This window comes from Cataglyphis hispanica, chromosome 19 (assembly GCF_021464435.1).
Source record: "Cataglyphis hispanica isolate Lineage 1 chromosome 19, ULB_Chis1_1.0, whole genome shotgun sequence".
Taxonomy (NCBI): Eukaryota; Metazoa; Arthropoda; class Insecta; order Hymenoptera; family Formicidae; genus Cataglyphis; species Cataglyphis hispanica.
This window is the reverse complement of record NC_065972.1, coordinates 2009548-2023911: the sequence shown is the minus strand read 5'-3', so window position 1 is coordinate 2023911 and position 14364 is coordinate 2009548. Positions and strand designations below refer to the sequence as shown.

At 35.3% G+C, this 14364-nt stretch overlaps 1 protein-coding gene across 2 annotated transcripts; it reads left to right on the top strand.

Moving 5' to 3' along the window:
• Window positions 1–213: 213 nt before the first annotated feature.
• LOC126856516 (uncharacterized) lies at window positions 214–13771 on the top strand. Of its 2 annotated transcripts, XR_007688368.1 has the most exons (4): window positions 214–543; window positions 1024–1477; window positions 1880–3570; window positions 5688–13771. XR_007688368.1 is itself a non-coding variant. In XM_050605074.1 (3 exons), the coding sequence occupies exons 1-3, from the start codon at window positions 512–514 to the stop codon at window positions 3518–3520; spliced, it is 2127 nt and encodes a 708-aa protein (XP_050461031.1). In that variant the 5' UTR covers window positions 214–511; the 3' UTR covers window positions 3521–13771. The 2 variants fall into 2 exon arrangements, 1 of the variants encoding a protein (XP_050461031.1); XM_050605074.1 differs by having other exon boundaries at window positions 1880–13771.
• The last annotated feature ends 593 nt before the right edge of the window (window positions 13772–14364 follow it).

Genomic DNA, 14364 nt, shown 5'->3' with positions numbered 1-14364 from the left:
GTTTCTTGCTGGAGAGCTCCCTATATATATTATGGAAAAATCCCACGATGGGAGCAGTGCTCTCTAAACTAAACGTTCCACCTGCGGACATTGATCGATCGATCGTGTCAATTGCGCGTGCGCAACGAGCGAGCGTCCGGACCAATTGCGCGTGTCTTGACTCGCGGGTCGATGCCGCATGTGGAAGCGGAAACGCTGATCAGTCGGCCGTTTCCGTCCCGTCGGAGCTTGTCAGTCCGTTAGCAGCTCCGTTCGCCGGCTCCTGTGGGTTGAGTCCGTGGATTTGCTGTACCGAGAACACGCTCGTTCGCGAGTACTATCGCTCGCGCGACAGCATCCGAAGTTATACGAGGACCACACTTTTTCGTCCTTCGACGTCCACGATCTCGTTGCCGCACAGGCGTTACAGCTGACGCGCCGTCTTCGCGACTTCAGGGCCCAGCCAGGATCCACCTCTGCCGCCGATTATAAACGTCATTTTAGATTCGAACCGGACCGCGATATCGCAACAATGTACAACGGATACCCGCAAACGCAAAGCAGGTACGTCCTTCGAGATACGAGAGTTAGCTTGTCGTCGAAAGATGGTAAGATTTCTTTTCGCGATGGCTGTCTCTTGGACTCTTTGGGCCCAATGGCCGCCATTTCGTGCTACGAACTTATAGCTGCTCGCTCCATTTTCTATCTACGAGATGAAATTAAATCCAACGGATTTAAAAGCATTTTGAGTGCCCGGCGGATTTCTAATAACTGTATTGTCGCGATAAATTGGCCGCAGTGAAAAAATATAATAAGTACAAATTTATTTTTTTTTATACTTAGAAATTTTAAACAAAGTGAATATATATATATATATATATATATATATATATATATATATATATATACATACACACACAACATATACACTGATTTGATATAGTTGACAATGAGGATTTTGAATCATCAATTGGCCAAAGATGTCTTTTATGTTTTTATTTTCTGATTCTTTCTTTGTTCAGATATACATAAGTTCTCAATCAGTTTTAGGATCAGAGGAAATCGAGATCATGTTAATCGTAATGGAGGAAGTGGCGGAACTTATTGGAATAGTCAGCAACAGAGCCAAAAGGAATATGGTGTAAAGAAACAGAACAGGAAGACTCCAGGCGATTTGTTAAAGAAACCTAATTGGGATCTGTCCAAATTGCCCACAATAACAAAGAATTTATATGTTCCTCATACAAATGTTCTGAATAGAACACCTGATGAAATTAACATGTATCATGCGGGCAAGGAAATTACTGTCAAAGGCAATAATACACCTTCTCCAATCCAGGCCTTTGAGGAGAGCAATTTTCCAGACTATGTAATGGAGGAAATCAAGAAACAAGGATTTGCCGAACCAACTGCAATTCAAGCTCAGGGCTGGCCGATTGCACTTAGTGGACGAGATCTTGTTGGGATTGCACAAACTGGTTCTGGAAAGACCTTGGCAGTGAGTATAGTGTATTAATTAAGTATTAAATTAACATTTCTGTTTTTTTTTATATTATAATAATATTTAATTGATATTAAAATCGAGTAGTTATGCATGAAAAAAGTAATGTTTTTAACATAAAAAGAAAAAAAAATTTTACATATTTTCTCTTGTTTTATATTAATTTAAAATTAATTTAAAATAGCTATGCTGAGAAAATAGAAGCTATTCAATTAGGATATTAGTACAAAACAAATTTGAATTACATATATATATATATATATATATATATATATATATATATATATATTTGATTTTTAATATAACATATAATAACAAATTTTTATGAAGAGCATTTATATATATATATATATATATATATATATATATATATTTTTTTTTTTTTTCTATTTGTTTTAGTATATTCTTCCGGCGACAGTACACATCAATCATCAGCCTCGCCTCAACCGCGGCGATGGTCCAATAGTTTTGATTCTTGCTCCTACGCGTGAATTGGCTCAACAAATTCAAACAGTGGCGCGAGATTTCGGCTCGTCATCATGCATTCGCAATACCTGCATCTTTGGCGGCTCGCCGAAGGGACCTCAAGCTCGCGATCTTGAACGCGGGGTGGAAATTTGCATCGCGACACCCGGCAGGTTGATCGATTTCCTCGAGAAAGGCACCACTAATTTGCGTAGGTGCACGTATTTGGTATTGGACGAGGCTGATCGAATGCTGGACATGGGTTTTGAACCGCAGATCCGCAAAATTATTGAACAGATTCGGCCTGATCGGCAGGTGCTTATGTGGTCTGCCACTTGGCCCAAAGAAGTGCAAGCTCTTGCCGAGGACTTCCTCACCGATTACATCCAGATTAATATTGGCTCTTTGACTTTGGCAGCCAATCATAATATCCGACAAATCATCGAAATCTGTCAGGAACACGAGAAAGAATTGAAACTATCGCAATTGTTGCGCGAAATTGGAACCGAACGCGGCAGCAAGATGATCATTTTTGTGGAGACAAAAAAGAAGGTGGATGATATCACGAAGACGATCAAACGCGAAGGCTGGTCAGCTATCTCGATTCACGGCGACAAATCGCAGCCAGAGCGCGATTACGTTTTGTCAGAATTTCGCAATGGAAAAACTATGATTCTTGTCGCGACCGATGTAGCGGCACGCGGCTTGGACGTCGAGGACGTTAAGTACGTCATCAACTTCGATTATCCTAACAGCTCCGAGGACTACATCCACAGGATCGGCAGAACTGGCCGCTGTCAGAGCGCCGGCACCGCCTACGCTTATTTCACGCCGAATAACGCGAGACAGGCAAAAGAATTGATCGCGGTGCTAGAAGAAGCTGGTCAATCTATAAATCCGCAATTGGCAGACATTGCAAATTCTATGAGGAATCAATATGGCAAAGGACGACAGCGATGGAGCCACGGACGAAGCAATAAAGATAACAATCCTCACGGCAGTCCTAGGAACAATATCAGTCCGACGATAAATAACTGGCAGAATCAGCATATACCGCACCAGACGAACCAGCATGTGCATAATCATAATCAGATGGCGCAAGATAAAATGGTGACGCGTCATCAGCGTAACAGCGGTTATCAAGTCAATCGTCAAAATAATTATCAGCCGCAGAATTCTTATCAACAGCAGCAACGACAGTCCACTAACGGCTATCAAAATGGTTATCAGGCGACTAACAATACGTGCCAACCGGCACATCAGACCACCAGCGCACCCAGATACCAAGGTAGAACCACTGGTTATCAGAGTAATCGTTTTCAAAATCGACAGAACGGTTTCAGCAACGGGCAGAATGGACCGAATATGTATTCGATGCCGCCGCCCTTCATGATGCCGTCCGGTGGGCATGCGGATTCCGGGATACAGAATCTCGTGAACAGCAAGTTCTTCCAGACCAATCGACCGCCGCCCAACGCCGGCGCTTGCGCCTATCAATCGATGGGCCATTACAGCCAGTTTCAAGCGGTGCCGACATACGGATACCCGTATCCGCCCACGCCGGTGCAGCAGTGACGCTTCCCGCGGTGCAAGACCGTCGGAGTACGGGCTAAATGAAGAATTAGGTAAGCAAGCAGACAAGAGGCCCCGCCTATCGGGCGCTCTTGTATATGATAGCAGATCCAATTTAGCTAAGGTAGACTGTCGATGATAATTAATTGAACTGTAAGAATTTAAATAGTTATTTTGAAATATTCATGTGGTGCATTCTGGAACTTAAATTCGAACTCTTTAATCGGTCGGAATTTCTCTTGGACTTTAGTTTGTGAACTTTCTTTAACTTTCCTTGTGAAAGGGAATTACCTTTGTTAAAAAAAAAATTACTAATATTTTTTGTTTTCTATAGAGGCAAAATCAAAGATTTATAAAGATTTGTTTTTTTTTTTTTGTTTGAAGTTAATCTGAATTTTGATTTGTTTTATTTTTTGTCGATGCTAAAATTTTAGAAAATCGACAGTCTACTATATATCTTTAATGTAACACATGTTTTTATTTTTTTCATTAATTTTTTCTGGAATTGTGCCCGTTCAACGTTCCTTCAGTATTTATTTCGGGATATTTAATCGACGAAATTGTTGCTCGAAGAGTCATGCTTTGGATAAAAAAAAAAATTTATTTTTGTTTGTTATCATCATCGCAATTGAGAAAAAATAGTTGCTTTAACAATTTGAGTCCAACTAATATGTTGAAGTAACACGCGTTACAATTAAGCGCTATAATATGAACCTGGAACAGTGGAGGTTAAATGGTATAAGCAAATTCAACTATATATAAAAATCATTATAAAAATTATAAAATAAAAAAAGTTAAATTATTAATACATAAAATAATCTATTTTTTAAATTATGTAAATTATATATGATATATTTTCAATTATATATATATATATATTTGTACTTTATTATATTAAATTATTATTATAAATTAAGAAATATATTTTTTCAATATTGCATCTATAAACGTTTTCTAAGCGAAAGAGCGAGAAAGCTTCTATAATATATTTTATTTATCTTTTTGTTTTTTCTTCTCATATTAAATTGAGAAATTTGACGAAGTATGGACTCGAATTGTTAAATGGCGAATAAACCGGAGCGATACTTTAATCAATCGAGGCACATTCTGGTTTTCGAATTTTTGATGTAGTATTTAGCATTATTAGCGATGAGCATACACACGATATAATATCGAATCTAGATGTTGATCGTCACGTTGATGGTCCACGAATCCCTTTAATGGTATAATTGAGAATAAATAGTAATCCTCTTGTGCGAGTACTATTGTAACTATATTATAAATGCTTTTTCCGAAATGCACGAAACATATAGAAGGGGGTGGGTTAAGACTATATATCAAGTGTAATAATTTATAATTTATTTATATAGTTCGCGTGAGATTACACACCTACACAGAGAGAAAAAAAAAGAATAAAAGCGAATAAAACGCGCGATATGCTCTATGTGGAAAGAAAATTTGTAAGGCCTTTTGCATAAAAATTAAGCCATTTTTTCATGTGCTCCAGCACATAATGAACAAGTTGTCATGCCCACTGTTCCGCGAGCAAAAAAATTAAAAAGAGAAAAAAGATAAAATAAAAAAAACGAACAAGAAAGAGAAAGAGAGAGAGAGATAGAGTAGAACAGCTATAGAATGTCTATTCGTCTGGAACAGCTTCGCTGACGGAACTATACTGATTTCTGGGCACTCCGATACAACTCTAATCGTAGCGTTATAAAATAAAATAAATGTCTCGTGCTCCGGTGATCTTACAAAAATTCAAACGAGCCTCGAGATCTTTGGATCCTTGAAATTCCGTGGAAATTCGGCGGCTTCAAGATATCTGTAACTCGTATTGATATAGGACTTTCAAGTTCTTCGAGGTTTAAGTTATCATCTTGAGTCTCAAATATACATCTTGCATTTATCCGGGACTTTAAAAATACAATAACATTTTGGTAAAAGTCTAAATTTTTAGAATTTTTCACTCGGGAGATTCCATAAAATTTTGATTCGGGTGTTTTAATCTTTATATGTTTAAAATCTCTTTATATTTTCTCGGATTAATTCGATATTTTTTTTATAAGGCTTAATCCTTGAATATATAAATATATATATTATCTTCGGATTCTTTCAAGCTTGTTCTCTCTTGGACTCTAATCTTTGGATATCTTGTTAACATGTCCAGTATCTAATATTCCTTCTGATCCTTGAAGTCTGGGATCCAAGGCGAGGCTCGAACACTCGATCCTTGGAGAGACGCAGATGGTTTCTAGGGGACAACACACGTAAATTAAGCACGTAGTCACAATGGCTGTGTACCTCGACGCAAATCGACGCAAAAAAGTTTGATACCTTATTTTTATATATATATCGAAAGTGATTTGTTGTTGAACCAACGAATGATTATATGATACATTGTTGTTTGATGTTTATGCAATTGGCCACTGAGTGGTCTTGTCTCTGCGCCTTGTACGCGCGGACTGGCCGCCATCGAAACTAACGTTCAGTTGTACCTGCTATTTTAGTTGATTGTGACAAGCAACGGTCCAAATTACTGCGCCGTCATTTCTCACTCCGGTAAACAGTGAGCGATTATACTTTACTTTTTGCTAATGTTTCATTCTTTGACCAGTAACTCGTGTTTTCTTCAAGATTTGTTCTTTAAGAATTTCAAAGACTCAGAATCTCCTTGAAGACTTTTTTATTTCTTCAATGCTATCTTTACATTCTTAAGAATATACATTTTAAATGCTAAGAATTTCTGGTTCTTAAATAAATTAAAGTCTTTAGATTTTGCGTTGAAATTACAATGTCTTGAAGTTGTGTTTAGCGGATTCATAGGAGATACTGGTTGAAGGATGAATTGTCTTGCGTATAATGAACTTAGGATATAACATATTGTTGTATTCTGAAGCAACCCTTTGCGGTACCGGAGGACATTTTTTAATCAACATGCCCGATTAATTGTCGAACTAATAATTGGCGCACGGCTGATATAGGGCATGTTCATTTTATTAGCAGCGTATAGCAATTTTGCGAGCCTCCAGATTACTCTGCACATACCACCGTATATCATGTAATTATCGAGAAAAAAAAAGATAGGAAGAGACAATGTGATAAAGATAAAGAAAAAGAGATAATTCTCTGGTCTCAATCAGGGAAGAAAGCAACTAGTCGAAAACCTCATTTTTCATAAAAGAGCATTTCTCTCGTCGATTTCGCGCTCTGTTTAACAGCAATTAATATTACGTAATTAAAAACATAATTTTATAATCATTTATTGTCTTCGAATTTCATATATATTTATTTTCTCTTTTCAATAATCATAAAAATTGCAGTGTAAGTAAAAAGAAAGTTTTTTTTTTTTTTTAACTTTCTAAGAAGGCCAGAGAATTAATACGGATAAATAAATGCAGGAATGCACTCGCGCAGGGACGCCATTATTTAATAACTGTTGATTGTTGCCGCGTGGCGATTATTCACTCTCGTAACTTATTTTTGTAAAATATTTAGCTATTATCTCATCGCGCACACAGTGCACGAAATGCAGAGATGCAGAAATCCTTTTCGCAGAAAGGTCCCATTCGTCTCAGTTAGGTTTTCGCATATTTTAGGGATCCGATATGATGATCTCCGTGGATTTTTGATTTCAGACGCTATTAATTATCGTAGAATCTATGATATTTTTCACGGGAAAAAAATAACGATAGTCAATAATGTTCAACGAAGTGGGCCATTTGTAGTTCCTGGGGATCGGCATGCTCGTGTCTTCGGATCCTTGCATTTTTGAAGATTCATATTTCAGGATTGTTGCTATCATAGTTTTGTCGACAAAATTGTCGAGTGGATTTTCAAATTTGTTAAAATCCCGGATTCCACGGCGTTCCGAAAACTTTTAAAACTCTCGATTCTTTGGAAAAGGAGAGAGAGAGAGAGAGAGAAGGACAGTTTTGGAAAGTTTCTGAAAGTTTGGAATTCGGAAGTTTCGGGTATCTTAGAATCTTCAGTGAAATATGATAAATATAAACATCAATTTCAAGACTTTAGCGATTAAGAATTATTTCCACAGAGAATTTCGAAACTTTGGCAATTTCGAATTTTAAAACGTAAAGGATATCAGAACTACGACACCTTGAAAATTTTGGCATTATCGAATTGCAGAACATCGGGATTTCGTACTTTAGGAATCTATATCGTTTACGATTATTTTAAAAATTTTAATCTTTTAGAATTGTAGCATCTCTTGCTTCAAGTGTTGCGGAATATGCTGAGCTTCGGAATATCTGTCTTTTGGTTTTTTCAATCTCTCCATTCGACGCCTTTCGAAGCTGAAACTTTGAAAAATCTTGCATGGTTTTATTTCTGGAAGATTAATTTTTTTACTGCTAATTATTCGTGGATACTTAAATCTTCGAGTTAAAGGATTCTTGGATTCTAGGATTCTTGATCGGCGAACATTCAGCTCGACACATGCGCCTACTTGTCAGTCTGACTACATATGTGGATGAATAGTGATATAATAATAGGAAATGTATGTGTTGCGAGCATGAAAAAAAAATATTAGATACTCTCGCACATTGCGTGCACCTGCTATCAAATCGCGACAATCTTTCTAAACCGAATAACGAATGGCACTTAATAAAAATATCGCTGTAAAGTTAATCAATTTATTTAATTTCCTTCGACGAGAAAAACTATTGTCACAATGTTGGAATAATCCTTATGCTATTTGCACTTTGCTTTTATAAAAAGTTTGGATTGGTTTACAACATTGCAATTATTATTTTATGATAATATAATTTTGAATTCTTTTTCTTTCTTTTCGTTTGTTTGTTTTTCGTCTCGTCTTCATTTTTTTTTAGATAAAATAATAAATAATGTGGATAGCGGGTGTACGTGTAGTTCTGTGATATGTAAAATGTAGCATATTTCTAGACCTACCTATCGTGCATCATAATTAAAGTAAGGAACGTATTTTCTCAGTTTTATAAGCAGTGTATCAATCATCTGATCGTAACGATATGCTTAATGCAGGGTATCGACATCCATTTTTTTTTTAGCTAACGGGAAACGAAAGGGAAATGACATCGAAGGCACTTTTCTCTCATTTTTCTGGGGTAAACAGTATATGTATAACGAGATGGACTATAGATAATATATCTTAAATAGATTGTTTAAAGTTTTTGCTAACCAGAAGATAATAATTTGATAAAATATTGTCGTTTTATTTAGCAGTCTATGCATTATTTTTTCTTCCATAAACTCCCGACGTCTATTAATAATAAGTAATATATTATTACAAAATTTTTTTTCTGGATAAAGGAATGGTCAAGCCGTTTTACGCAGGTTTTAAAATTTAAAAATATTTTTCCACAATCTAAGAATTATGAATTAATTCACTTTTGTTAAATTATATTATTTATATTAACTATATTATTTATTTTAGGAGCAGTTATATATTTCAAATAAAAATCTTGAAATATAAATCTGTATGTGTTTGGTACCTGCGACTATAGTGTTTACCCTATATCATAACAGATATTATGATTTAAATTGGGATTATACTCAAGAAGCGTAGAATTTTAACTTAATTTTGCAAGTATTAAATGTACAAGTTTTTGAAGTTGAAATTCTCCATACTCCATAAAATACCACGAAGATGACGTTTTTTAGGGTGGTGTATAATCTCAGGAAACGAAATCTTTTATATCTTGCGAATATAAAATGCAGTTACAGCTTTGTATCCATTGAACATTTTTCATCTTTATTTTTATTCAAAACGATTAAAATTATTGCAATCTCTCAATCCTTTGAGTACGTAATTCGTAAAGGAATTAGGATCGTTCGATTCCTCTGAGATTATGAACTAGAACGTTATAGGATAGCAAGCTGGTTCGCCATTTGAATTTTCGTTGATTAAGATCATCATTATTCAAAACTGTCCATGAAATCGTTATGGGACTTATAATAATCGACGCGCCCCTGTGATAGAGTCAAGTCATCGGTAATCGATCAAATCCTGCGACGATAAAACGGAGTCGATATAATCGCAGATCGGGGGAGAGTACCTTCTTCTTCTTCTTCTACTTTCTTCTTCTCTTCTTCATACGATGAACGCTGACGAGTGCTGTGATATATAAATAAACATTTTAATTAATCGCAAACATAAATATCGTAATATTATAGGAGCTATTCTTTTTTTACACGAAGACTGAATCTCGCCAATTTATATATGAGTTTAGTAAACCCCTTCTCCTCCTCCCCCTTCCCCCCATATCCATCTAAACACGTGTCGGTCGATGACAAAGAGTCGCTTGCGATACTCTTTTCTTTGGCGGGCGCAAAAATTGCGAGATATCGCTCTCGATCGAAAGTGAAGACAATTGCAATCTTTTTTGTTATCGATTGTCTTTGTATACCGTATACGAGACGAAGTGTATACCGTTAATTCTTTTAATGTTTTTGTGTGATTTCATCTTGTTCCGAATGTGGCCGTATATTGTTACTACTACTTTTGATCGTTCGTATTATCCACTGTTTTAAGAGATGTTCGATTTTTTTCAAGCACTTTATATAATCATGGACCTTATATGGTCTCTGTGATTACTCTGTGGTTTCGAGTTCTTCCCGTTTTTCGCTCAAAATTATCGTGTGCTCCCTTCAAGAATTCTTCTTCGTATAATCCGGCTTGCGTTCTAAGGGTGTCCTTATAAAGAAATTAACAAGTTAAATTAATAAGATGCGTTAATTTTAGAACTAAATATTTTATTCAAGATATATGTTTTTATTTTTCTTAAAAGTGCGTTAAATATTCGTTAACAAAAATATTAAATCCGAGATATGGTCGACTATTTTACACGAACAGTGACGGATTAAAACGTATTAAATTTACTCAAATATTGATATAATAAAAATCGTTTGTAATAAATAAAAAAAAAATCTGTGCAAGTTCTTAAAAAAGAAGAAAAGGAATTTGAAACAAATTTTTCTCTTTATGTATGAACATGTTAGGATTATGTCCGTCTAATAACAAATTTTAAAATTTTTAAGAGGCTACCGAATATACAAATAAATGCACATAACGTTTTTAATTTAATATGCTCTTTAAAACGTACTCATTAAATGTGCTCTTAATTTAACAAGGATATAATCTTTTTTTTAACCAAAATATAGAACCGCTTAAAAGTTATAAGAGCACTTATAATACTCGGTGAGATCAACCATTTCGATCGATCGATCTGTTTTATTATAATGTAAACTTAAAACCTAATAAAGAAGCGATCAAAATGTTCAGCCGAGTTAGATTCGCGGCTGATTTTCGTTTGTTATATATTCATAATTTTCTCGTTTAATCCTCGCAAATAAAATGTTCTAGTATAACTAACATGTGCGCAATTAATAAAACGCAAAAAAAGAGACATCACCGACTAAAGAAATTGAGCCACTAAGATTAATCGAATCGCCGCGAGATAAGCAAGATGGCGAAAAGTATGTGCCGAAGATGTAACCTGTTGCTCTCAAAAAAAAAGAAAAAAAAAGGAAAAAAAATATCGCGATTAATTATCCTCTCTTTACTAACATACTTATACGGAACAGGTGTTTGCAAGACCTGTATCGCGCTTCATTTTTTATGGTCCTTCGACGGGTGAATCCTTCAACAACAGTATGGTATAGCGCGTCATATATTGATCAGATCGCGTTTGGCGGCACGTTTTATTAGCGCTAAACATGTTCGTCTGATCATTCAATCGAATTATGTACAATTATCCTCACGATGGGATTTCAATCCTTAATGTGGACTTATTCGAACGAAAAAACTGCATGTTTAGCGCTAAGCGTACGCCGAGAATGCGGTGTGTTTTGTCCTAGTTCGAATGTACGATGAACAATGAATTCGATACGGAAAATGTGATCCGTAGCGATATTTTTTTTTTTTTTGTTTTTTTATTTTACTTCCAAAATTCTCCGTTGAGACTCGTACGTCTGTATGTATGTGTGCTCGTGTGTATGAGTGTATTATCCTCGACGGCGAAATCGAGGTTGCTAAATTATAATAAATTTATATCATTAAATCTAACTTGCGAAATAAAAAGAAATATTGTATGCGAAAAGAGGGAACCTTGCGAGTTTCAATATCGCCTTTGTTTGATGCGAACAAAATATCAAGTTAACGCGGCATCGTCGTTACGCATGTCACGTGTTTACAAACATCACGCTGACACGTTACGAATAATAATGTGGCGAAAGTTGCGCGCTCGATTTTGCGAGAAAAAGAACACTGAGAAAAATCGCATTACTTCATTCTTTTAATACTTTAAGCACCAAATGTAATGTTACGTCGCATTTTAGCGAATTACAGCGAAACTGAGTAGTAGTATCTTTTAGAATAGCGTCTAATGCAAATCACATTCTCCGAAATGAATCAATACGATGTCGCTGAACTTTTCATCTCTGAATTATTCATGAAATTATTAAGGACAAACATTATCTTATCCAAAAATATGTGCGATCAAGATTTTTGTAATTGACATATTTAATTTATTTAGATGAGAGCGTGTGTGGTGCGTGTATGTGCGTGGTTACGACAGTGGTAAAGAAAAAGCTCTTAATCATTGCACATAAATAATATGCATATATTTATGCGTAAATATAGATTGTATTTATATAATTTTCAAAAGCCACTCCTTGGTCGTATAAAAATATCTGCCGTTATATATCAATACATTTTGTTAGAGTTCCGAAAGATCATTCACCAAATGTGACATCAAAGGATTTAGAAGTTTAAGGATCTCGCGATATATACAATCGTCCAATACTTTACTTCGAGATTTTAGTCTTGCTACAATTTTTTTCTCATTTTTGATGCGTAATACGAGATGTAGTTATCATAGTTTCATCCATTTTCTCTTTAATTTTCTATGCAAATGTATGCAAAAATATTTTTACATTTTCAAATCGCTGACTTCTTGAATCTTCGAATCGGATCTTGAGAAAAAAAAAATAGATCGTCTATTTTGTAATTGGGAGGGGGAGGGGGAGATCCTGTTATAGTTTGTGATATTAAACATCTATAATATCTAGTCAGAACAGAATTTTATAATGTTGCTTGATGATTCATAAAACAAATTTTAAACACCGCATCTCTCAAGGAAAATTTGCCGTTTTATGGCGGACGAGTTCAGGAGTCAGCGACACAGAGTTGGCACACAAGATGATATAATTTATAAATGTTTTTCGTGAGAAACAGCAATTGGAAGAAAATGTGCCTGTAAAAAAAAATGGATAAATTCGTCGAAATAGCGAAATTCTAGTCTTTAAACTTAAAATTATGTGTGCGTGTGTGTGATTTGAAGTTTATAGAAATTGAATCTCTGATCAAAGAGCTGTTCTTAGGAAGATTGGGGACTTGATTGAATGAAGTAAATTTTCCAGCGCAATTCTTACAAAAAGAAAAAAAAAACATTATGAATTATTAACATTGCGTGTTGCCAATTATAGGTCCACTCCTATCTTGGAGCGATCCTACTTTGCTTAATACAATCAAATTTGCTACAAGGATGATATTGCAATACACAAACGCATAGAGGAGTCATTAATTACACCATGTGAATCGCGTGACAATTCCAATTCGCGGGTATAAATTTTTATGTTTCGATAACACTTGTCGCGACGTATAAAGGAGGAAAAAAAGCGTAAAAATAGAAAAAAAATAGAAAAAGCGGAGACAAAGAGGTGGCGAAATTTCCTGATCGCGAGCGATTTTTAACTCCAGTGTAATTATTTGATTAATTCTCACGGCCAAAGAGAGGTAACGCATGAAAAAGAAAAAAAAAGTGGCTCGTTTATTTTTCCACCATGACATGTATATTTCAGAGCGGCAAGTATGGTAATAGCGGTATACAATAGCGTGTATGTATGCGTTTAGATGCATGAATATTCGAGAAGCGAGCAGAGGATGAGTTTGGCGTACGAATTGCTTATACCGATCGAAAAAAAAAAAGAATGAAACTAACAATTAATGGAAATATGTTTGCGTTTATTGCTAAGCGAGAGAGAGAGAGAGAAAGAGAAAGAAAAAAAAGTATACATTTGTTGCATTGTGTATTTACGGATGCAAAGGCAAAGAATAGCGCGAAGCGATGTTAAGAGAGTATCAGGCTCTATATTCAGATTCTCTTCTGTAGGTTTCATTAAAGTGCATTTCTTGTATGTTATTACAGTATTACAGTAGAACATAAGGAAAATAAACGAATGCAATAGTAAAATGCATTTGTCTCTGTTTTATTTGTATGCTTTCGCGAAAACAGAAATATATATATAGATTCACTTTTTAATCGCGCGTTCATTCTTTTTTATGTATTTTATACGAAATAAAAGTGCAATAGAGACAAGAAATATATCAACGAGAAATACATAATCCCTAAGTAAAGTGATTGTCAGATAGAAGGATCATCCAGTTCAGTTTTCAGATAAACGATGCATTTAATAAAAAAAAAAATGAATCTCTGACTACGCCATGTTGTTGACACAAAGTATCGTCTGAAGCCTGATTGGTTGCACGATGTACTCACTAGTGACAATATGGCGTATTAAGTATGGTTCTATCCATAAACTAAGTAAAAGAATAGACTACTAAACTTGATATAAAAAAATCTAGCTCGCGAATAAGGATGGAGAGATGATCGTTCTCGGCGATCAAATCTCTGTCTCTCTTTCTAACGAAAGATAAGCAAAGGAAAGAGAGACCCGTCACTGTTTTCTCTCCTTTTTCCTCTTCCCTTGAACTTCACCGGCAAATATTATGGCAGCCCCGCTCTGTTTATTACTATATTTATGATCGCTTCGCTATCAGTTCGTTATTG